Here is a 25,394-nt window from a genome sequence, read left to right on the forward strand (position 1 = left end):
AGGTGGATTTCGTGCACATACAATATTTTATTTTGACTAATATTTCTATTTTTGTTCGTGTGTTGCAAAACAGGTAATTTCCCGCACGACGCGTAAAACCTAACTGCGTCAAAATAAAAAACAAATGTTAAAAAAGCAAAAAATAGGAACCTTGGCAGTAAGAGCGGATTTGCTACAAAACAGGTAAACTAAAAATTATGTTTTGAAATGTCATGCAGTCTATAATTTTATGATTCTTGTAGTTAATTTTGTTTATCTCATTCTTTCTGTAAAGATGATTGGTCCCCGAATGGCAAAAAAACATGATGGTTTCCTTTCTTTCAAATGATGTTGCATTTCTTTTTAACATCATTGATCAAAACGACTCCAAAGACACACAGTTCAGCAAAACTCAGCTACAAACTAAAAGTTTTAGTTCATTATTAGAAAGCTATTTTAAAACTCTTTCCAAAACGCCATTGGAAAGCCAGAATGACTTTATGTCTGCTTTAACCATCGTTAAGCCATCATTTGCAGCCATTTCTGACATTGATGTTGAAGCATGGTTCAAAGCAGGGAATAAGTCCAACTGCACATGCCATGTTCATGATTGGATTCAAATGATTTGTTCAAAAGAACCAACACAAGTGGTTTTGGCAATTCTGGATATGACTTCGCATTTGGAGAGGTTGCTTGGTGATGTAAGTACAACAGAAAGTGTTTTTGTTGAGAGTAAATGCAAATATAAACAGTGTAAACTTTTTGGCAAAATACAGGTGTTTCTCACAAAAGGAAAGACATGCCCTTTTCTTTTACGTGATTTGCTTGCAAGCCCCGAACTTACAGAAATATGTTTATTGTGGAGAATGAAAGTACTACAGCTTCTCCTTGGTGGACCATTTAGTTTAAATCTCCGAAATCTTACCTGGCATGGTTTTGTTACTCCAGAAGAAATTCCGCATGGGTATAAGGCATAATTTTTCTGTAGATTAATTGTTGATCATTGACAAAATTTGATTACCAGGCCTGTGCTCCAGTAATGTAAAATTCTTTGGACTTTGATAAAAAGGTGTATGTTAAATTAATTATTAAAATTTATTTGAATTGTTTTCAGATGTGCCAAGATCTTGCTTGTTGCTGTTTGTGAACTGTATAGCTTTCTTGATGACATTATTGATTTTAAAAACTTGAAAACAAGGCCTTTAATACACATCAGTGCCATGACAACAATACTTATGGAAAATTTAAATGGTTATTTATTTTGCTAGTCCTTTATTTGCTCTTTCAAAAATACCTTTTCCATTTTACAGTGAAGAATGTCCAAAATTATAACAAGCAAATGCAGCTGCTTTTTGTAACATCGCCATTTATTCAAAAGTCTATGCATCCCTACTTCATGTTTGGCCTGGATTGTTACAACAAAAAACAGTAGGAGATTTTTCTCTTTTTGCTGTGATATCATGCAGAAGGTTAAAGTGTGAATGTTGAACAGGTATTACTACTGTGTCATGGTGCTGCTTCCACAACTGGAAACTCTGTTGAGATGCCAATATGCCAGATGCAATAATATGCCAGACAGAATGAAGACTGCCCAGTCATCTGAATTTTACACAACTATGGACGAGGTATATGCATGTTCACCTCAAGTCAAATTTGTAAAATTTTGTGTGTAGATTCTTGAAGAGTTTTTAAGCAATGGCCAAGAAAATGCCTTGAAGCTACATCTTGGCGAACCATTTATGGTAGGCCTGGTTACCTTATAGTTTCCCCCTTGTATCACTAGTTCATGCCCCACCGCAGGTTCTGCTTCTGGATTTGTTTGACCAGCTCGAAGGCTGGCGACTGCGCGATCGTATGTCCCATGGTGAATTGGATGCTTCTGGGGTGAACCAATACGTTGCTGACGTCATACTAATGGTTGTGACGTGTGCATGTCATCGGCCTATTAAACTTGCCAGGGCGGAAACTGATCCCAGCAACTTTTGCCCTTGCACTTGCATTTGTAACGATTTAGAATGGCTCGTGGAGCTTCACGCCCAAATAGCCAACTATGAGTCCATTTTTCATCCGTTAGGTGTCGCTAAGAGGCTAGCGCGCGAGTGTTTCCGAGTCTGCGAGCAATTGGAGGAATTCAAGCGAAGTTCTTTGCCGGAAGAAATGGGAAAACCGGAGGTTGACCAAAGTTTGGTTGCATCTTTGGTCGAAGCTCGTAGAAAGCTTTTATTTTCACGTTTTGGAAAAGAATTAGGAATTTCCGACGCGGATGATCTGAACACGATTTTTGCAACATCGAAACGTATCAGAACTCTTTACAGGTGGCGTAAAGGTTCTTGAAATGATTCTAAAATTTCGGCCAACGTATTATTTGTCGTGAGGACGTTATCTATTCCGTTTCAAATTGCGATTATCTGTATTTAGAAGGCTTATACTTGGCCACAATAACTTGCCAACTTTACATAAAGTTGTCAAACTTCCATTACAGAACCGATAGTAAAATTCAAGAAGCGTCGAATTTTCTCCGGCAAATCGTCCAGAACGCTCTCAACGCTGCGGAACACCTCCTTACCGTGATGCGCGATAAAACAACGGACTTACGCGCCAAAAAACTTCGCTCAAGACAGAGGAAAACCTACCAACGACTCCTTTGCTGGTATTTAACATTTCCGCTGTTTATTCGTGATTTCTATTTTGCTTATGTCTGCGGTCAGGTTAAGATTGACATTAATCAAGTGGGGTTAAAAGCGTGCTGCTACTTTATACATCAAATGTCAGTTCTAACGACAGGACTCTTAAAATAAGCCGTGATTAAAATCCACTGCAGGTGGTGGCACACTCATAAGCTGTGTATGCTACGTAAACGGCCAACCCTGGGCACGTGCGAAGCGGTGTGTCCAACCAGGTGCTAAACCTCACATAATCCTACATGCCAAATTAAGCTGATTAAATTTTTGCAAGAAACATCAATCGAGCAAGGCGAGTTATTACACACCTTGTTCGGTTGATGTTTCTTGCAAAATGTGCTTGCTTATCAAGGTCAATATTTACAAAAAAAAATTATTTTTGCGTAATTCCTGCATGACGTGAAGCGTTTCCCAATGAATCAAATTGGTTGTAGTTTTTGTTTCACGATAGATATTCTTTGTTTTGTTGGTTAAACAAGCCTCTGCAAAACATGCACTACACATGAACTCATCGTTGATATATTCACACAATCTTTTCTCGTGAATCCAATCAGCGAAAGCGGCGCGTACGTTGATTCAAATATTTACGGCGCGCCTGTTATGATTGAAACCAAACGCTACGAGCGCAGATTGTAAACGTTATCTTTATTGGTAAATCAGCGTGCCAATGACATTTAACCGCGTACTAACGGTACACCGGTACGACTTAGATGGGTGGTACCGTGGGACCAAACGGTAGGCGTAACGTACTTTCTCAACACAAACTAAGCATGTTATAATGTAAATCTTAAGCATATCATGTTGCGATTAACCGGTTTGGGCGGTGATGCGGTAGTATTGGGTGCGGCTACATTTGCAACCACATATGGTTCGACAATTGCTGTTAAGATTTTGTTTCTGTGTTGACATAACCGACGATATTTTTGCTTACCAATCCGTGCAGATAAAGTGCCTTGCAATATTTTATAACGTCGTTACGTACAATCTGCTCAATTTGTCTCAGACTGTTTTTTTTTAGGTTATTAAATATCGCGTAGAGATTTTTCGTTGCGCTAAAGAACACCACAATCACCCCACTACACGGCAACGATAAATTCCAAGCGCATTTTTCGCTTGTTGCAAAAGGAGACAAAATTCTTTACAAAGCCACGATAGCTATTATCCACCGTAACGACCGCAATTCAACCGCGCACCCGGCTTCATATACACGAGTTTGGAAATCGAGCCGCAATACGCAACACTTTTCGTCAGTTTGTTTTAATCCCAGACAAACATTCGGCCAAAACTACTTGGAAGTGTGCTATTAACATTTTATTGGTAGCCACACAGAGAATGCACAAGGCATTTCAGGCGAAAAGCATGATAAGGCGATTTTAATTAAGCGCCCATCCAAGATTACTGACGTCAGTAGAATTGCGGCTATTGATGGCTGCATACTTCTCATATATGTATTGAAGCTAGGAAAAATCTTTCGTTGAAAATGCGCAGGCAATTTTTGGGTTTATGCGATAAAGGAACAAGAAATATTTTGCCCCTTAATAGACTTTGGCTTTTGTTTCATTCCTAAATTTTTCTCGTTACAGTAAAAGGTTTCCTTTTTTTTGTTTTCTGTTCAAATTTCCAACACGACCGTTGCCACCTACGTGCAAATAACATTTTAAACGAAAACAAAAAACCACAGGATTGAAAATGTGTTGCCATTTACAATACCCGTTTTGTAATTGCACCCGTGAGAACACAATGCCTAAAGAAGGCATTTCACTGAATCGCGGTCCTGTTTTTGAACGAACGCCCGCCATGCACGCAAACCGCAACGTGATGACTTACCCATAACCCGGAAAATATTTTTTCAGTTGCCCTGTGATAACCTCGGCCTTGACATATCACTGCTGTGCGGTGTTCGTCTTCATCCATCAACGCTTCGACGTGGACACGTTCACGGCCCTCCGGAGGTAGGTCCGACCGCTTGTGTTGTACACACCGGACGCGATGCAGAAGTAGGGCAGCACGAAAAAGCTAATCCCTATCGCGACTTGACAACGCGCTTACAGGTATCCCCGATTTGGAGTATTTTTGGCCGGTTGAAAAGTTCGTGTGGGGCGATTTCCAAAAAAAGAGGTCTTGCCAACGAAGCTTGTACCTGATTGTCAAGTAAGGTGGGCTTGACCGTGTGCTGTGACGAATTGCGAACAAGAGAAACAGCAGATATTCGAGTTTCCCTGAAAGCAACGAGGATGCGAATTCCCCTCTTAACGATAAGGAAAACGTGCTCTCCACCGCCCTTATCTATGCGGTTGTCTGGGATTTCCGTGCTTGGTACACTTGATCGGACCTCTATAGGGCATACGCTTAACCGTGTGGCCAAAATCTTTAAAACATACCGCTTTCGAACAATAACCTTAGTAATAATTTATTTCCTGGCATTGTTCGAATTGTTAATCAACAAAAACAGTCGGAAATGTAGAAGTTTGCTCGGGATTGGTGTTTTCCTTCCGCTAAACCTGATAGATATTGTATTATACCTATGTTTCAATTTAAAACTCATCTATTTATCATAGCAGTTAACCTATTATGGCTGAGCCGCATATAGAATGTGAAACGTAAGGTATACATCCTGTCTAATGAACTATCACTCGCAAATATCAATGGCGCTGACTCGTGTTCTATTAATAGAGATTTCAGGACACTCCTGAGGGTTTCCGAAAAACTTGTGACATTTACATCGGGCAAAGTGAACAAGTGGCAAGAGGCATCCGCCATCTCATCCGATCTCGTTCCACTTTTCGGATAAACAATGGCTCCTAGCTTGCAAGCAAGTGAGTTCACCTAAATCGCATAATGTTTGAAGCACTAAGCGCCCGATGGCAGTTTTTACAAGCAAAAACTTTTCGACGGCGGAAGATCGCCTTGTGATAACGTACCGATTGGGATTAAGGTGCCTGGATACATAAAACTTTACTGACTGAGCAATCGCGTTATGCATGTTGCAACAACTCTTTCGTTGGTTTCAGCGTTTGTATAAATTTCTTTGCAGAGGCATGCAGGGAATGTGCGGGCTTTCAAGCTTTTTACACAATATTTTTGCGCTCACGCAGTATATGCAAAATAGATTTGGTTTCAAAACCTGTTGATTTTGATTCAAGAAATGACCACCATGCGGCTCGTTGTTGTCGTAACTCTGGATTTGTTCGTGTTTACCTGAAAAATGTGCCCTTATTTGGTATCTGGGTGCATCGACAACACTGTATCGAACCTCCGGCATGCCGAACTGGTCTTGTCCAATTAGTTTAATCACTGGCCATCCTGCCCACACGCACGCAAACGAGACGCTGTCAGCAAGATCTTAACAAATTAATATATCAGTGGTAAAACTCTGTAAGTCCGCGGGCGGTGCGTGACTTCTTGACCGTCGAAAATTTAGGCAATGAGTCAAAATCACAACAAGAAGTCCCATCTTCGCGATAAGCAGCATTTGTTTATGTGGCAGCGCCCGGGCAGATTTCCCTATGCCGTTTCGTCCTGCTTGATCAGCATGGGGTTTTTGCTCTTTACCGGTTGTTTATTTTTGAATCGTTGCTCCGTCGCCCTGACAACCGCCAGACGTGACCCGCCAATCTAAACGCACCTGTTTCAGTGAGCTTCTCTTTTGTGGAAGGCATATCTGAGGCAAATACAATCGTAAACAAGTACCAACGCGATTCATGCCCAGTAAAGGATGTTGGCTGGTGACTGAAGATAGAGCTTTATTTATATGTTAGGAAACATGTCAGGTGGCCTGCCTTCGATTGATACCCGGATAAGTTTTGTTTCCTCAAAGTGAATTCGTCAAACAAGCTCACAGACCTAAAAAATTACCAGTGACCACCTGACCCATACAAGCAAAATGTGTGCACAGTAACGTTGAATTAAATTTTTTGGATTACGTTGTTTTGGTGCAAATCCAAGGCGACCTAAGAATGATATCCATAAGACACTTGATGTAGAGATTCAAAACTACCGAAAAAACGACCAAAATATGTGACCTGCTGCCCTGCAACCCGCTAAAGAGTGAAATCCATTTTTCCAGGTGATCAAACCGGTTGCGAAAAAACAAAACTCAGCGTCCTAGATCGCGAGAAATGCGGTTATTGGTTGTGAAAACCTGCAATTTGTGACCACAATACCATGAAAGTGGTGGAACGTGCCTTTCACGAACAAACGTGAAGTCACGTCTCTGCGCGTTCACAAAATAGCCTGTGAGTGAGATAGTGAAGGCAACATAGTCGTTCTTTACCGCTACCAACATGTCCTTAAATAAAAACCTCACACCAAGAATAACAACCAACCTTCCTTTCGGTAATTATCTTAATGTTTAAAGTGACCTTTTTGAAAGACAAATCACCACCTTGGCAGATGAATAATTTCGCAACTATTTCCTCATGGCGCTCTGTTGGATTTTGCACCGATTCGACCTCCACTGATCGGTATTCCCGTCAACCGCAACCCTACGTTCGTTTGGTTTTGTTTTGTTTTCACCTTTAGTTTAACATATGGCATTTCTCCAAACTTTCCTCCGATAAGAAAATGACAGGTTTGTTGTGTCAACTTTGTGTTATGGTCGCACGTCCGAAGGTTCCCAGTCCAGGTGCTACATGTTATACGTGGTTTCATATTCATTGGCAAGCATGGTCTTCTCCTGTGTATTTCTGTTTAAAAGTTTGAATGGGTTTCGCCAAGCCAAAACTACGCCCCGCAAGCCGATTCCGGTCCGTTAGATTTTGACCTGCCAAACATTTATTTGCCTTTTAGGTTACTGCTTATAAACTTTAATTTAACCAGTTACACTGATGAGACCTTTTAGATCGAAACAGTAGCCATCTGTCTGCAGCTTACGCAATTTAATTTAACCGTTTTAAATTGCTGTATTGTGAACAAATTTGTTTGTAAAATTATAGTGAAAGTCTTTGTCCATTTTGTGTCCTCGTTTCCCATTCGTCTGCGCCTGTTAACCGAGTCCAAACGTATCCCCTCCTATACACTAACCGTCTTGTCAAGATTTCTTGATAAAATTTGTGCGAACTTAGCATTAAAGATAAGCAAGGTAAATTTTCCTTGATAATCTCATGTCATATCTTTCAAGTTTTTTCATCAAACTTTCCATTATTGATGTATTCTATGGTCGTTGGTGTCTTTTCTTGCAGCCATTGTGCTCCAATATTTCAGTTCTTTCATTTTTCTTCTCGGCTTCGGTGTTACCAAAGATTTTGACTTAGTTTTTGTGCTCTTCAATTTTCTTAACAGGGGTTTTGGGCTAAACTCTGGATTTATCAAATTGGGGTTCATTGGGTCCAGCGGATTTTTCCAAACAAAAATACTCTTGCTAAGGATCAGCGACGCAGTTCATTTTGTGTAAGGACATCACCAAAAAGAGTTTGCTGAATTGTCAGGTGGTCTACGGTGCAAACGAGTTGAGAAACTCTGGCTTCACTGAAACGTTTGTCACATAGCAGAGATATTTTCTGAAGCCGTTAGAGTTTTGCCTTTAATCTAACATAAACCGCGTGTTCCAGCATAACGTAAGCGCATTTTTGTGGACATTTGCGTGCAATTCAATGAGGAAGGATTACCGGCTACCTGGCACGCTCGTACTCAAACCGCGGTTTTCCAAGTTTTAATTTAGTTTTCCATCCAAGTATTCGCCACTTGACGTAAGTCCATCTGTGGTAAGTACGGCTATTTATACTGCGAATAATTGCCGGTCGAGGTATCAATTGATCGGATTTGGTTGTGCTGTCAACAACTTATGACTGTTATTCCGCCGTAATTTCACGGTGCCACACACACTGATGTTAATGGACGAAGTGTCAGTCCAAAGATATGGAGTTGCGGTTAATTGGCAGATGAGAGCCCACTGCAGCACCGATGATCGCAATCTTCGCAGCGCGCGTTGCAGTGCTGACCATCAAATAAGACACGTTTATTGAAACAACTTGTTTATTTCACAATATTCGTCATTTGCGGCGAAATGCTTTAATGGCATTATTTGTATTGACAGTGTTACCTGTGTTTATGTATTTGAACCCTTATTTTTAAGACCCAACTGGGAATTAATATAATGAAAAGGAATTTGCCACAATATGAGACGGCACAGACAAAAAACGCTATAGTACGCGCATCGCTGTATATATAGACAGACTCTATAAATAAACGTCGACAAGTATTGGCACACACAAACTCGTACAAACTAAAAACAATGGTAAGAGGAAACAGCAAGAAGGGGCAGCGATCGTGTGTGGGGTGATGGTGGGATGCGGCCCCTCTGACACCTTGTTCTTTTCGGCAACAATGCTGCTTCGTAGATATTATGTACAGGTAAGATGGTGCGAAATGTCAAAGAGCGTTTCTTTCGTGGTCTGCGTGGAAATTGAGTTAAATGCAGAGAAGAATTGTACACATGGCCGTTTAAATCTAGCTTTTAACCTGTGCCCCATAGAAAGTTGCATAATATTGACGTGTTGTGTCTGGATTGGTGTGATGAAGACGGATATAGTTAAAGGGCGTAGATGTAAACGCATTCACCTCAACCATGCCACAATCTAACACAAATCTATACAACATGCCCTTTTCTCATCGGTATATGGGTATCATGGTTTAACTTGTTTTGACAATAACGCACTAAAACACACGTGCCCGTCACAGACGTGCGCCAGTTTATAAAATCGCTCGCTAACATCTACTTTTGGGAATTTAAAGTGTATCTTTATTAGTCCCAAACCCTCGTGTGTTTATGTATGCTGTAGCGAACCTCGTTAGCGAGGCGACCGAACAGCAGTGGATTAGCCCCGCGTGTCAACCCTACTTATCCCCCACCATCTTAAGCGTTATCGGGTTTGTTTAGCGTTTTACATCTTTCAGCAATTGGTTTCGGAGGTGCGGTAAACGCTTCCAAACACGTTTATTAAACAAGCGTTTCGATTGGGAGCCCAGCGGCCATTTTTTTATCTTCACACAAATGCCACCTGTTTCACTGTGTAACGACTGTGGCAAATTTACAATCATAAGAAGTAGTTATAATGTAGGAATGTTAGGGTCTCAACGTTTAAGAACAACTCCGTATTTAGCCTATTGTATTGCCTGCTGTTGGCAGATTCAGTTTCATTTGGTAATATCTGTTTGACGCACTCGTTTACAAATTCGTAAAAAAAATCCGTATCCACAAAATGGCCTTGCTCAAGTATACGAGTTAAATTACGTTTCTTTTTTCTTTGACTGCACTATGTATAATTTTTAGTTTTCGGAATTACATTTCTTTGCGGTCTCACGAAGCACGTTTTCTCCTCGAGGCGGGATTTTTTACTGGCGTTATGCGGTGCAATGCCACGTCTGCTTGGTTTTGTTATAATCCGGTGAATAAGCTACGATGATTCTGCGGACAAACCTCACGCAGTGCGCAGCCGGTCAAAAATTAAAAGTGTTCCCAAACATACGGAAAAAAAACTTACTCAGGTATTTGAAATGGCCCATGTTCCCTTTTTACCCCCCGGCTGGCTTCGCCGATGACATCGCGGTTCATAAATCCACTTACCTGATGTTAGTTTCCCGCCCCCGTATAAGTTGTTTGCATTCTGGTCAGGATCGCTCGGCCGATGTGAGAGTTGACTCCGCCCGCGGCCACTCTGCGAGCAAAAGATTGTGGTAGAAATAGATCTTTGCCTCGAAATCGTATTTTTGATCTGTGTAATCCGAGTTGCGAAAACCACTTATTTGTATTGGGTGCACAACAAATTTCATCAGACATTTGATTAATTGGCGTGTCAAATACCGTTGATCGCGAATGTGGGTTCGTTTAGTGTGATTCACGCGTCACGGCAGCTTTTTTTCGATACAAACGCTCAGTTTGGTTCCACGCGCATTGACTGTTCCAGGGAATGAACGATTCGTTTCAAACGGGCGAAATTTTGAATTGCCTTCAAACTTGCCCACAAAATTCTCATACGGCAAGGCGATACTGCGGCTTTGGTCGCGTAATTTTATCTACCGCCAACTTCCTACGACGCTTAAGCATTAACATTTCGACTCCGCAACTCACAGGCGCATTGCGTTGCAGAACATTTTCTTATATTCTTCCATTGTTGAGAATTCGAGCAGTTCTCGAATAGTATTGGTGCTCAAGTCGGCCGGTTTCTTTCCGTCGTCCATTAGCATCATGTTGAGCTCCTGTATCGTTACCACACACGCGTTTTCTTCCACTTTCAGTTGAACTCCTTTTAGGTCGACTGCAAACAAGGACATTATTTTAGTCAAACTGCTTGACTTGTAAGTGACAATTAAATACCAAAATCTGATAAATATTTTATTAGCCCTCTGTTTTCAATGCGCTTACATAAGGCATGCTTAGAACATTGTCGCCATTACTTAATTAGTGACAACTAAGCTCAACGAAATTTTTTCGAAGCAGCCTGACCCAAGAGTAGGACGACGATATTGAAGCAACAGTATCGGAGACGAACTGTGTTTAGTGATAACAGGTTGTAACTCACTGAACATGTCGACTTTGACTCGTATGTTGACGCCTCTTAGGTAAAGAAGATAGGAACCTGTGTTATTTTGCGTCATAACCGTTTGACTTTTCATCGACCTAAAATAAATTAAAAGTGAGCTGATGTGTTTATGTTAATATTTACTTAATTAACTAAAAGTTTATGGAAAGTTTATTTACGCAAAGGTAACACAATTTGCCGTGGGAAAATGTTAAAAGTTTTTTTTACTTCCCGACTTTTTAATTGGATTTTTTCAGAGTGAGAGTACAACTACTAAGTCACCGTAATGTCAACCTTGTGCTTGTGAACTTTATCAAAACAAGTGTTCGATTAGATGTACTTGGGTCGCGTATCTATACTTACACTCGCAACGAACTGAAGTAGTTTCCTGTCATGATTACTTGATCTAGAGGAATCATCATGTACACGAATTTCTCATTGGACAAGTAGGTCGCATTCAGTGAAATCGCCTCGACAAGCTCGTTGCTGCAACAATAATATGTTTGTATGCTAATACACTTAGATGTACGTTTGTATTTTTGGAATATTCTCCTGTAAAGCCACTTAAAATTCAGCTCAGTTTCGGTCACTAATTGAAAGGTGCTGTCCTCTTGTTATTGTGGAGGCGTCGCTCGAATCGGACGTTTTGTTTTTGCCAATGTTTATGACTTTTTTAAGTATGCGCGTATATTTCGTATGTGCATTAAAACGTATTATAAGTCATTCTTCTCAGTTTCAAAATGTCTATTATAAATTGGGAGGCAATCATGTATTTGTTTGCTGACGAAAACATATTTGCACACAGTAGATGAAGCGAATAGTCTTTAAATTTATTATTTTAATTTAATTTTTAATTTACTTTGAATTAAATTTACTCATTATTCCTTATTTATCGGATCGCCATTGAATATATCATAAATATCAATTGCTTGAATGTATTTGAAACTGAAATGTATTTGAATCTAACCGGGTTCACAAAAACGTGGTAATATTGTTTCGTTGTTAAGTTATAATATACACTCACTTGGACATCCTGAACTCAAACTCCGTATCAAATATATTCCCCAATGGTGGCATGGGCATCTTGGACATGGCCCGGAATACGTCGGGATCTGCGTAATAAGCACAATATTACATTACATATATGGCTTCCTGTGCGATAAACAAAAATTAAAGTTTGTCGCAGGCGCTTAAATCGAACAAAACCATGAATTATTTGTTGTTTGTTTTCCGTTGTTCCTCTTACATTTTACATTTATTAACGCAGTAGTCCATTATAAAAAACAAAATGATTTTATTTTCGACGGGCGTATTTCTCGTAAACTGAAGTTCAACTAAAGGGCAAGAAACACGGCGGGAGATTGAATAGCAGGGCGGCATGTTTCAAGTTCAAGTCGCTCATTTGAACTCGTATAAATTTCGCATCGGGCTGTATATTGTGGGAATTGAGACAGAACCATCAGTCCTCCTTTTCTGAGTAATGGCGTCACGCGTTAAGGATAATCCTCCTCTGGTCGTCGCGCAAAAATTGTGAACAATATTTTTTGTCGGGCTGGAGAAAGCCACTGGTGACGGGCGGGAATGGAACGATCGACCGAATGTTTACGCGACGCGGTGTGAGTGCAGATGTGGTGGACGATTGAGAAAACGTGAATACGCCACGTCAGCGCGATTTCTTGCGGTGTTAATCTTATGGCTTTATATTAGTGTGCGTGTTTTTAACCTTCAGCTTTTGAGAAATGTATTTTGGCGACCGAGAGTCGTAATTTCTTGAAAGTTTGCTTTGAAAAGTAATTTGGTGGCGAGCGAGTTAAACTGTTTTCGCATGGCTGGCATTACGGTCCCAAATTTCAACACAGTAATATATTGATTTATGTTACATGGTATTTTGTTTGCAGTGAATCAATAAATTTTTTTATTTAAATGTGTATCACGTTGTAGCTGCAGTCAAAGCATAAACCATTTAAAAACAACGGATCTTGTATAGTAGCCATATTTATCTTTTAATCCCCATATATAAAAACGACGTGCAGGTAACTTTGTTAGGCACGATTATGTGGACTTACCGCCGAGCAAAACAAAAACGAAAAACTTACCGAGGGAGTGACCAACTCTTATTGCTGTCGCGCTTCCGAAAAGGACAAATATCGCAAAAATACAATTCTTCATCACGGCGGCTTGAAAAGTCGTTGAAATATCGAAAAGCACCAACTTTATGTCAAGAAATAACTTCTGAAACAAACATGACAAACGCATTATTAAAAGTGATCTCTCCTAAAACTCAAAGGTATTGATTCCCAGAATCGTTCAATAGGAAAAAAAAAAAATTACGATAATATGCACTTCCAAAACTTGTCCACGCCACTTTAGAATCACAACACGCATCGATGGCGTTTATATAACGCAAGTCAAGGCCTGAAGAAAAAGGCAAGGGCACGTGCAAAACACCTTGCCTTGACATTCGCCACTTCACAGTTTCTCAGTAATCCGCCGCGATCAACAAGAGTTTTTGTGCCTAACGCGAATATGTCTTGTTTTGGTGAAAATTCTTCTTCCGGTTTTAAAAATATTCCATATCGATGTGATTAGTAAATCAAATCTGGATAAAAAAAACCAAAGGCCCCTGACAGGCTGTCGATCGCACACCGTATCAATAATAATGTATTAAAATCCAAACACAGCGATCTTCAGACAGCTCAGATCGATTTATTTAGAGAAAAATATATTTCGCCTAAAACGGCATCATCAGTTTCTCCATTTACCAAAACTTATTCAAATAGAATGTCAATAAGTTTTGGTAAATGGAGAAACTGATGATGCCGTTTTAGGCGAAATATATTTTTCTCTAAATAAATCGATCTGAGCTGTCTGAAGATCGCTGTGTTTGGATTTTAATACATTATTCCATATCGAATGACACAAATTTTGCTGCCTTTTCGGTGTTCTGTGTTTCAAACGATATCGCGGTGACCCTGTCGAACAGCGTGCACCAAGCACGGAATCGATTTCGATATCGCAGGACGATAAGTTTTTGTTGGCAAAAGGGCGATATTGGCCTAAGCGCTACCTCATACTACATGCATTTGATTGCAGTCAGATTACGTCCATTATAATGATAATTTCCATCTAGGTGTGCTTAGATTTTTTTGCGATAAATTGGACAACGTCGTGTATTTATCGAGTCAAGTTGTATGGCCATTTTGTCCAGCCCTCCCTTTGGACTTTAGACTTTTCGGAATAAAAAATACATCTTCGCGCTTAAACTTCAACTAAGCGCAAGTATAGGTGCGTTGTTCATACGCCCATGCGCCCCACGTGCGTGCCCCGATAACGGAAAATGTCAACCGCATGATAAATAAGCACGCGAATCGGTGGAAAGTCTGGTATTTAAAATTTCCTGACGAACAGGGCCACAAAGTCCATTTCGACACAACCGCAGTAAAGGTTGTCTATGTAAGCGGTTCATAACTACTAGGTCTGCCCTCCTGTTGGCTAACATGTATTGCATGCTGTCATGTTTGCGGTTTGTTTGCTGCTAATTGCGAGCCAAAATGTCAGAAATTCTGCTTTCTGATGCGAAGCGGATGGTAATTAATGTCATGCTCTAATTTAATTGTCTACAAGCTTGTTTAGAAAAAATTGCTTTCAGGTATGATCTTTGTTTCTTCTGTTAAGGTCCCGAAATGTTTTTCGCAATAAAGGGAAAACAAATTTCTGCTGAACCTGGTATTGATGTCTTAATTTTTGCTTTGGTTTTTGTGGGTGGCTAGGTATCCTGTGTAGTATTAACTGTTGTGCTCACAGTGGTTTGTCTTCCTTTTCAAATCAAATGACGTCACGTCAGTACTGATGCAGATCCAAATACTACAAGGCAATAGTTTATGGTTTCCTAGCTAAATCTCATATTATCATATTACAGTCATTTCTCGGTCTTCTTGCGTCATATCTAACCTTCGATCTAGGTAATTACCTTCACACAACGTCATAGGGATCATGACCCAGCGAATCGTTTCTTTCCATATTATCCGATTGCCCATCACACCGCAAATAACCCAGCTGCCAACTTTTATCAATCCATCGCCCTTGTCAAATTTTCAGAGGTCGTCAGAAACTTTCGCCAGATTTCGCAAGTTCGACGATATGACGTTTTTGTTTGGTTGTTGGCAGTCGATGTGTTGAAAGGTTTTTAAATTTTGATGTTTGCGTCTTTTACGTTTTTTGACATCAATCCAAAGCGATTTCACCAACTATGAGTCGTTGTGGGTCGAAGGCTTTAACGGTTGGGGCAAATATAAAGTATACATTTGTTTGTCAGCAGTTATTGTAAATTGGAAAGTAACCTATTATGTTTTTTGGTGGTCACTTTTTGATAACCAATCACTACAATGATCATACTATTCCGGTCCATACTTTAAACGTGCCAGTAAAATCTGCCTAATTAAAAAATAATCTGTGGCAATGTGTTGCCCTGTTAACCACACGTTTGTTGATTAAACAGTTGCATCTTCAACGCACCGACTTCAAACAAACATTGCCTAATTTTCAGGCGAAGAAAGCAGTTCTAAAGGGTATATAGCACTGCATTGACAGGTATGACCTGGGTGCATTATTGTTTACAGATTTGATCCCGAGTTTCTGCGAAATGTCCTCAAACGTGTTCACATTATCTAAATATCCCGCCCCGTGTTGTTTTTCGAGCAAACAGGTTTGATCGACAACAAGGCAGACCGTCCAACCCACATTATCGAACGAACAATTCAAGTGCAAGGTTAAACTCACATGTGCACCTTAACAATAGCATTCGCCTCTATATAGCATGTAAAACCAACCCACAGCGGGGTGTGCCTCTTCTAATACATCCACGGTACCCACCACGTTGATCTTCAGGCAAAAAGACGCCTGTTGTTTCAGGTCAGACCAATGCACGTTCGTAAACACCCGGTATCATCAAACATGGCTGGTATATGAGAGTGCGAGGCCTTAAAGGTTTGTGTAAAATAACAAAGAGTTACCAACCACTAAATACCGGTTTACTGTGGCATATCTTTCGTCTATTACAGCGAGAATCGTGCCTTGATGTCGTCACGTTTAATACGATTGCAAGAGCAGGTGACGCTCAGGTCCTATATATACACTCCACCTATATGACATAGCCCAAAACTTTCTTAAAATTGTGGCTTTTGCAGTAACTATCAATTGACTGTACGGTTTGTCTGACGGCTTGTGGTGGCATCTCGATACCTGAATTTGTGAAAGGTTGCGACTCAATCATTCCGGCGGTATTTGGATTCAAACAGATAACGCAGCAACGTCGTATAGCAAGGTAAGAACATAGTGTCGCTATCCGCAAGTCTCCTGTGTGTTTTGTTCACGCAGTGAAAATCTGCGTCCTTGTAATGTTATCCATTCAATCGAATAACGTCATAGGGAACTTATAAAAACACCCATAAAAAAGTCCGCGCTATTCTTCAAAGGTGACAAATGGGATTCAAGCCACAAGGCCGTTATTGTCTATATGGCTGTTAAAACCGCCTTGTTATGAAACGAGTTTAATTGCGATAATTGTCCTGTCAGCATTTGAACATCATCCAATTTTACCATGACACGTGGCGTTGCAATTATTTTTTAACCTAAAGTGCACGGTTACAAATGTTTAATTGACCCATCTATGCTCTTGATATCCTCGGGAAGCAAAACCTCAAACCAAGCTTCGAACGTCTGCCGATGTTACATCATACAAACTGATGTTTGATTTCAAATTATCGGCACTATTGTTCTGGGCCTGAATGACTTCAGTTTAGAAGAATGTAGCAATATGAGATAAAGCAAATACTCTTGTTCTCGACTCAAGTTGACAGAAAAATGCGTGACATATGTATAATAGAGTCTACGTCTTGTAAACAGATGTCGGTACACTTGAATCTTGAATGACACAAAACACGCAAATTGCCCCACCTGAAATCCATGCGAGTAGATAGGCTCTTGACATTTCAACCGTGCAGCTATTGCACAAAATATTGATATTTCTCCCTCGAAATTTTTTGCATGTTTACGAACTTTTAGAAGCAGATTTTCCCAAATATATTTGGTTGTTTAACCGTCAAACAAGTGTACGCATCAAAATTTCCTGTAGCAAATCGATTTTTTGTTTGCGTTACTTTAGTGTATTCGAATTTGTGAGACTATTTTCTACAGGTTATTGACTAATTAACGTTAGTCGAAGTACAGAACATCGTGTACATCGATTAAATTTATCACTGTGATGATCTAAACCGGTGGTTCTTTTTTTCGCGTGCGAAAGATTTACAAAGATTCACCGCACTTGCGACACACGCGTAATCTTTTCAGACATTTGTTCCTGTTTAAAATGTTTAGTCGCAAAAAGCAGAATTATTTTGTTGTTTCATTACATTACCGCACTACCTAGTTGTTAAAAGACTAATACCTGTATTGCCTCTCCTCTACAGTACGGACGTGTTTTTTTGCGTTTTTTGCCCCGGTCAAATTGGTGGAGAAGTTTAAGATAATAATCTGTAGTTGTTTTCTTTGCCAGGATAGCCGTACAATAATGTTTGTTGCAAAAATACAAAATCGTGAAGGATTGTGGGAGGTCGTGCAAATAAAGGTAGTCTGCGATTTCTGCACATTGTTCAGAACCGAGACATAAACTCAAAGTCAAGTTACGAAAGTCTGTGCATGGGTAAGACTTTATGAAGAGCAGTTACTGCATAAGCCAAAATGTATTTGAACTTTTCGGCAAGTGAGCGTGCTATTATTATTGGTAATGAATGTTGCATCCTTCAATTAAAACAATTAGTGTCCGTAACATTTTATGAATGTGTTTAGCTGTATTTTCCAGATTGACACAGTGGCACCGCAAAAAGTCGAAACTACCACAGAAAAATAAAAAGAAATTGATTTTGTGACTGTGAAAATTTTATTTTTAACAGCGTGCACCAAGCACGGAATCGATTTCGATATCGCAGGACGATAAGTTTTTGTTGGCAAAAGGGCGATATTGGCCTAAGCGCTACCTCATACTACATGCATTTGATTGCAGTCAGATTACGTCCATTATAATGATAATTTCCATCTAGGTGTGCTTAGATTTTTTTGCGATAAATTGGACAACGTCGTGTATTTATCGAGTCAAGTTGTATGGCCATTTTGTCCAGCCCTCCCTTTGGACTTTAGACTTTTCGGAATAAAAAATACATCTTCGCGCTTAAACTTCAACTAAGCGCAAGTATAGGTGCGTTGTTCATACGCCCATGCGCCCCACGTGCGTGCCCCGATAACGGAAAATGTCAACCGCATGATAAATAAGCACGCGAATCGGTGGAAAGTCTGGTATTTAAAATTTCCTGACGAACAGGGCCACAAAGTCCATTTCGACACAACCGCAGTAAAGGTTGTCTATGTAAGCGGTTCATAACTACTAGGTCTGCCCTCCTGTTGGCTAACATGTATTGCATGCTGTCATGTTTGCGGTTTGTTTGCTGCTAATTGCGAGCCAAAATGTCAGAAATTCTGCTTTCTGATGCGAAGCGGATGGTAATTAATGTCATGCTCTAATTTAATTGTCTACAAGCTTGTTTAGAAAAAATTGCTTTCAGGTATGATCTTTGTTTCTTCTGTTAAGGTCCCGAAATGTTTTTCGCAATAAAGGGAAAACAAATTTCTGCTGAACCTGGTATTGATGTCTTAATTTTTGCTTTGGTTTTTGTGGGTGGCTAGGTATCCTGTGTAGTATTAACTGTTGTGCTCACAGTGGTTTGTCTTCCTTTTCAAATCAAATGACGTCACGTCAGTACTGATGCAGATCCAAATACTACAAGGCAATAGTTTATGGTTTCCTAGCTAAATCTCATATTATCATATTACAGTCATTTCTCGGTCTTCTTGCGTCATATCTAACCTTCGATCTAGGTAATTACCTTCACACAACGTCATAGGGATCATGACCCAGCGAATCGTTTCTTTCCATATTATCCGATTGCCCATCACACCGCAAATAACCCAGCTGCCAACTTTTATCAATCCATCGCCCTTGTCAAATTTTCAGAGGTCGTCAGAAACTTTCGCCAGATTTCGCAAGTTCGACGATATGACGTTTTTGTTTGGTTGTTGGCAGTCGATGTGTTGAAAGGTTTTTAAATTTTGATGTTTGCGTCTTTTACGTTTTTTGACATCAATCCAAAGCGATTTCACCAACTATGAGTCGTTGTGGGTCGAAGGCTTTAACGGTTGGGGCAAATATAAAGTATACATTTGTTTGTCAGCAGTTATTGTAAATTGGAAAGTAACCTATTATGTTTTTTGGTGGTCACTTTTTGATAACCAATCACTACAATGATCATACTATTCCGGTCCATACTTTAAACGTGCCAGTAAAATCTGCCTAATTAAAAAATAATCTGTGGCAATGTGTTGCCCTGTTAACCACACGTTTGTTGATTAAACAGTTGCATCTTCAACGCACCGACTTCAAACAAACATTGCCTAATTTTCAGGCGAAGAAAGCAGTTCTAAAGGGTATATAGCACTGCATTGACAGGTATGACCTGGGTGCATTATTGTTTACAGATTTGATCCCGAGTTTCTGCGAAATGTCCTCAAACGTGTTCACATTATCTAAATATCCCGCCCCGTGTTGTTTTTCGAGCAAACAGGTTTGATCGACAACAAGGCAGACCGTCCAACCCACATTATCGAACGAACAATTCAAGTGCAAGGTTAAACTCACATGTGCACCTTAACAATAGCATTCGCCTCTATATAGCATGTAAAACCAACCCACAGCGGGGTGTGCCTCTTCTAATACATCCACGGTACCCACCACGTTGATCTTCAGGCAAAAAGACGCCTGTTGTTTCAGGTCAGACCAATGCACGTTCGTAAACACCCGGTATCATCAAACATGGCTGGTATATGAGAGTGCGAGGCCTTAAAGGTTTGTGTAAAATAACAAAGAGTTACCAACCACTAAATACCGGTTTACTGTGGCATATCTTTCGTCTATTACAGCGAGAATCGTGCCTTGATGTCGTCACGTTTAATACGATTGCAAGAGCAGGTGACGCTCAGGTCCTATATATACACTCCACCTATATGACATAGCCCAAAACTTTCTTAAAATTGTGGCTTTTGCAGTAACTATCAATTGACTGTACGGTTTGTCTGACGGCTTGTGGTGGCATCTCGATACCTGAATTTGTGAAAGGTTGCGACTCAATCATTCCGGCGGTATTTGGATTCAAACAGATAACGCAGCAACGTCGTATAGCAAGGTAAGAACATAGTGTCGCTATCCGCAAGTCTCCTGTGTGTTTTGTTCACGCAGTGAAAATCTGCGTCCTTGTAATGTTATCCATTCAATCGAATAACGTCATAGGGAACTTATAAAAACACCCATAAAAAAGTCCGCGCTATTCTTCAAAGGTGACAAATGGGATTCAAGCCACAAGGCCGTTATTGTCTATATGGCTGTTAAAACCGCCTTGTTATGAAACGAGTTTAATTGCGATAATTGTCCTGTCAGCATTTGAACATCATCCAATTTTACCATGACACGTGGCGTTGCAATTATTTTTTAACCTAAAGTGCACGGTTACAAATGTTTAATTGACCCATCTATGCTCTTGATATCCTCGGGAAGCAAAACCTCAAACCAAGCTTCGAACGTCTGCCGATGTTACATCATACAAACTGATGTTTGATTTCAAATTATCGGCACTATTGTTCTGGGCCTGAATGACTTCAGTTTAGAAGAATGTAGCAATATGAGATAAAGCAAATACTCTTGTTCTCGACTCAAGTTGACAGAAAAATGCGTGACATATGTATAATAGAGTCTACGTCTTGTAAACAGATGTCGGTACACTTGAATCTTGAATGACACAAAACACGCAAATTGCCCCACCTGAAATCCATGCGAGTAGATAGGCTCTTGACATTTCAACCGTGCAGCTATTGCACAAAATATTGATATTTCTCCCTCGAAATTTTTTGCATGTTTACGAACTTTTAGAAGCAGATTTTCCCAAATATATTTGGTTGTTTAACCGTCAAACAAGTGTACGCATCAAAATTTCCTGTAGCAAATCGATTTTTTGTTTGCGTTACTTTAGTGTATTCGAATTTGTGAGACTATTTTCTACAGGTTATTGACTAATTAACGTTAGTCGAAGTACAGAACATCGTGTACATCGATTAAATTTATCACTGTGATGATCTAAACCGGTGGTTCTTTTTTTCGCGTGCGAAAGATTTACAAAGATTCACCGCACTTGCGACACACGCGTAATCTTTTCAGACATTTGTTCCTGTTTAAAATGTTTAGTCGCAAAAAGCAGAATTATTTTGTTGTTTCATTACATTACCGCACTACCTAGTTGTTAAAAGACTAATACCTGTATTGCCTCTCCTCTACAGTACGGACGTGTTTTTTTGCGTTTTTTGCCCCGGTCAAATTGGTGGAGAAGTTTAAGATAATAATCTGTAGTTGTTTTCTTTGCCAGGATAGCCGTACAATAATGTTTGTTGCAAAAATACAAAATCGTGAAGGATTGTGGGAGGTCGTGCAAATAAAGGTAGTCTGCGATTTCTGCACATTGTTCAGAACCGAGACATAAACTCAAAGTCAAGTTACGAAAGTCTGTGCATGGGTAAGACTTTATGAAGAGCAGTTACTGCATAAGCCAAAATGTATTTGAACTTTTCGGCAAGTGAGCGTGCTATTATTATTGGTAATGAATGTTGCATCCTTCAATTAAAACAATTAGTGTCCGTAACATTTTATGAATGTGTTTAGCTGTATTTTCCAGATTGACACAGTGGCACCGCAAAAAGTCGAAACTACCACAGAAAAATAAAAAGAAATTGATTTTGTGACTGTGAAAATTTTATTTTTACAACTTTTAATAAAGTTAGGAACACCCGTAACGGATTTACTCATAATTCTAAGAATGAAAATACTGGCACATAGTCTTAAATAAAAGAAAAACACGTTAACATTTTTAGCACTATGGGCCAGTATTTTTATAAAGCGTGTAGCGAGTTATTAATAACAACTATTGACTCAACAACAAAATTTGAATTAATTTGCCTACATTCAGCGATGTACTTCCCACAGAATTTCCCGACAAAAAAAACAGCTTTTGTTAAACTTTGTATATCCGCAATTGACCGATAAATTCAATCATGTATTTGCAACATTGGCTAAACAATTGTATGTTTTTGTGGGTGACTTGTAATATGGTTTTATTCATTTAGAGCCTTTTGTAGATTTACAATTATAAATAAAATTTAATTTTAATTTTCGGCTTTCAAAATGTTTTCCATCTCGAGTTTTTTAAACCCAACTTCTCACGAAAATTTTTTGGAACAATCACATGGCCTTTTTCTTTTAACTTACTTTGTTGTGTGCGTAGGTGAACGTGGAGGAAAAGTACTTTCCAAGACCACGTTGCAAAATGGCGGATTGGACGAGCAACGCGGTACCGTCTCGTAAATCCATTTACCTGGTATCGCGAAATGACCGATCGGTTTACCAAACAAAGTTCGGTTGGTCTTCAATATTTTGGCATTACAACCGCGCCCGATGTTGTCGGTCGCGCGCGAGACGCTATTCCTCGAAATGTCCTTCGGAATCCGATTGGTCCCTTCGCGCGTTGGATCGGCGCCGCCCATTGGCGTGTCCTAATATGATCACGTGGGATTGACAAGAATTTGACCGCGTCGCTCTGGTATTGGATTGAAAACGATTTGCCCAGATGCAAAAACAGACTTTGGACGTTTACTCGAAAGTTTTAGAAGACTGACGTTACGAACCATCAACTGTGACGTCAGAGATTGCAATTAAGCGGCCCAATCACATTTTTAGCATGTTTGATGGACATAGAAATTTTAGTATTGCTTGCTCTGAAGGATCAGGATTAGTGTTGCCTGCTTTGCTTTGTTGGCACTGAAATTAACGACACCCTTTTCATTCCTGTTTTATGGTATGTGCAGCAGCATAGTACAATATTTCCTTCTTTTTAGGTAAATTTGTGAAGAATAATACTAACGTATTCAGTTAATATTTTTTTCCCGCTAATGTAATATACGCCCTGTAGCAAAATGTCAGCTGTAGGTCTTGTATTGCATCAAACTGCACACCGCTTCCGCTATAAGCTCTTGTTTCTTATACTGGCCTAACTCTGCATGTTGCATAAGTTTTGCTACGCGATTAAACGATGAGCACGTTAGCAAAGTATTAAAGATAATCTGTGCAAAGTGAAAATAACCCTTTAGTCGTCACCAAGTGGCACCGTATCTTTTCCGCATCGCCGCGCGACCCCTGTACGACCACAAACAAACACACATTCCTCCAGCGTGCGAAGCCTTTGACGGCACAGGAACAAAGCAGTTGCTGTCGCCAAGTGAATCTCAAAGGCAATCTCTTTGGTTGTTCGTATTGAAGCGGAAGACTTGATTGACGGCTAAAGGCGCACAAACACTAAATTGCAGGCATGATTTTCGCCTCATATGAATCGCAGCTAATCTTTGTCATCGTGCCAGAATTTAAAGTATAAGTTAATCTAATCTTAATTGAGAGCCAGGAAAAAATGCCTTGTATCCCTACCAGTTTGTTGACCAAACAACAAAGCAGTTTTCTGACTTTCTCGCTTTGTATACGTTTTTCTTCGGTGCAAATGAAACGCATCTGTTAATATATGACGGAAAGGTTTTGTGTAAACCTTTTTTAAACAAAAACTGGTTATTTGTGAACACGAATAAGAACGTTTGGATTCTAATCAAAAGGTTGCTAGTTAACTTAAACTAATTTGCCACTTCAAACGTTGACACTATATCCAACCCACGACCATCGTCAAAGGCTTTCCAATTTAGCACTTTCGCGATTTATGTCGTAGCTGATTGGTCAATAACAAACGGCGGGCGATACTAATCGATTTTTGATCCGAAATGGCGATATCCGCAGAAGTCACGCAATGCCGTTGCGATTGCTTCCGTCCATCTTTCAAACCTGTAAAACCAATTTTCTTTGGGGTCACACGCAAACGCTTTTAGTTGAACGTGATGAAGAAAGAGGCGCACTTTGCGGATGGCGCAAAGCTTGCTATGCAAGCTAGACATAATTTTGTTGATTTCTTTGTTTGCGCAAATAAATATAGTGCTGGGATTATTAGGCGAGTTTGGATTGCGGTGAGAACGGGTAACAACTCGTTCCTGGCTTTCTCGAGCTAGCTTAATTGCTTTGTTTGGATTTTGCAATGAAATGCCAAGCACAGCCCGAGGGTTCGACGTTTGCGCGCAACCCACAGCGGGGAAATCTATGTGGTTTGGCAAAACACATTCAAACGATAATGAGCTTAAATTATACGTGGAAAAGTCTTGCCTGGTCAGCAGATTTAGGTCTGTCTGGAAAGCCAAAGGTTTCGTTTCATAAACGAGTTTCGAGTTTTCTCTTACGCCGTTGGGATTTTAGCGCGTGGCCGACTCAAACGTTTCATCCGTTTTGCCGCAGCTGTGACAGAAACATATTTGGGGTCGATCGACTCACATACGCCTACACGTGATTTTGCCGCCTACGCAAGTAATCACGTATCTCGTATACACAGGAGTACTGAAAATTCGCCATCAGTAAGCACCCAATGTTCAATTAAAAACTGCTTTGCGGACGAATTTAATATTTTCTCTCCAATACAAACACAATCAATATTCGCTCAGGTCAACGCTCAAGACGTTAGCACCCAGAAAACCCATTTCTCCGGTTGTTGCAACTGTTTAAACTACCCACAGAACGTCCTTTCTCCAGGGTTAAAGTTTGTTGTGGGAAAAGTTGGCTGCAGTCATGCAGTAACCTGCAATCTGCTTATTTTGTGTTCCCGCCAATTGGTTCGGGTCATTGAACTACTTGATGTGGGTGAGGGGCGGAGGTAAATCCTCGTCGAAATGTAAAGTTTGTATCAAACCAAACAGGGCCTACAAAAGTATCAACACGCCGTACATGGCAACAAGCACAACGTTTACCAAGAACTTCACAAGCAAACAACGGATTTCGTTCCTCGATGCCTGCATGGGAGGGTTCAGTTTAACGGTGTCCACGACAAAAGTTTCAGCCCAAAATTCTGCAAGGTACTTTCTCGTATACTCCCACACGACCTCAAATTCAGCGAAAACCATCTCCAGTATGTTCAAGAAACTCATCCAT

At 40.1% G+C, this 25,394-nt stretch overlaps 2 protein-coding genes across 17 annotated transcripts; one reads left to right on the forward strand and one right to left on the reverse strand.

Annotated features, from left to right (window-relative positions):
- The first annotated feature begins 71 nt into the window (after positions 1-71).
- LOC145897882 (endoplasmic reticulum membrane-associated RNA degradation protein-like) lies at positions 72-24,285 on the forward strand. 16 transcript variants are annotated; one of them, XR_014402411.1, is made up of 19 exons: positions 72-183; positions 275-680; positions 756-943; positions 1,094-1,230; positions 1,290-1,407; positions 1,472-1,604; positions 1,653-1,721; positions 1,780-2,294; positions 2,462-2,629; positions 4,514-4,612; positions 5,334-5,476; positions 15,678-16,299; positions 16,366-16,502; positions 19,645-19,736; positions 20,058-20,132; positions 20,207-20,266; positions 20,333-20,469; positions 21,700-21,846; positions 22,612-24,285. XR_014402411.1 is itself a non-coding variant. In XM_082986337.1 (12 exons), the coding sequence occupies exons 2-11, from the start codon at positions 303-305 to the stop codon at positions 5,449-5,451; spliced, it is 1,923 nt and encodes a 640-aa protein (XP_082842463.1). In that variant the 5' UTR covers positions 72-183; positions 275-302; the 3' UTR covers positions 5,452-5,476; positions 22,612-24,285. The 16 variants fall into 16 exon arrangements, 2 of the variants coding, with proteins under 2 accessions (XP_082842463.1, XP_082842464.1); XR_014402415.1 differs by having other exon boundaries at positions 15,678-15,769; positions 16,091-16,165; positions 16,240-16,299; positions 19,645-20,266; XR_014402407.1 differs by having other exon boundaries at positions 19,645-20,132.
- LOC145898749 (uncharacterized) lies at positions 8,623-13,407 on the reverse strand. The gene is made up of 7 exons (XM_082987334.1): positions 13,276-13,407; positions 12,204-12,291; positions 11,543-11,665; positions 11,180-11,277; positions 10,729-10,915; positions 10,225-10,315; positions 8,623-9,052 (listed from the first exon to the last, which is right to left on the reverse strand). Exons 1-6 carry the CDS (start codon positions 13,346-13,348, stop codon positions 10,231-10,233), a joined length of 654 nt encoding a protein of 217 aa, XP_082843460.1. The 5' UTR covers positions 13,349-13,407; the 3' UTR covers positions 8,623-9,052; positions 10,225-10,230.
- Positions 24,286-25,394: the final 1,109 nt, after the last annotated feature.

The sequence above is a fragment of the Ascidia mentula genome, chromosome 4, assembly GCF_947561715.1.
Source record: "Ascidia mentula chromosome 4, kaAscMent1.1, whole genome shotgun sequence".
NCBI lineage: Eukaryota > Metazoa > Chordata > Ascidiacea > Phlebobranchia > Ascidiidae > Ascidia > Ascidia mentula.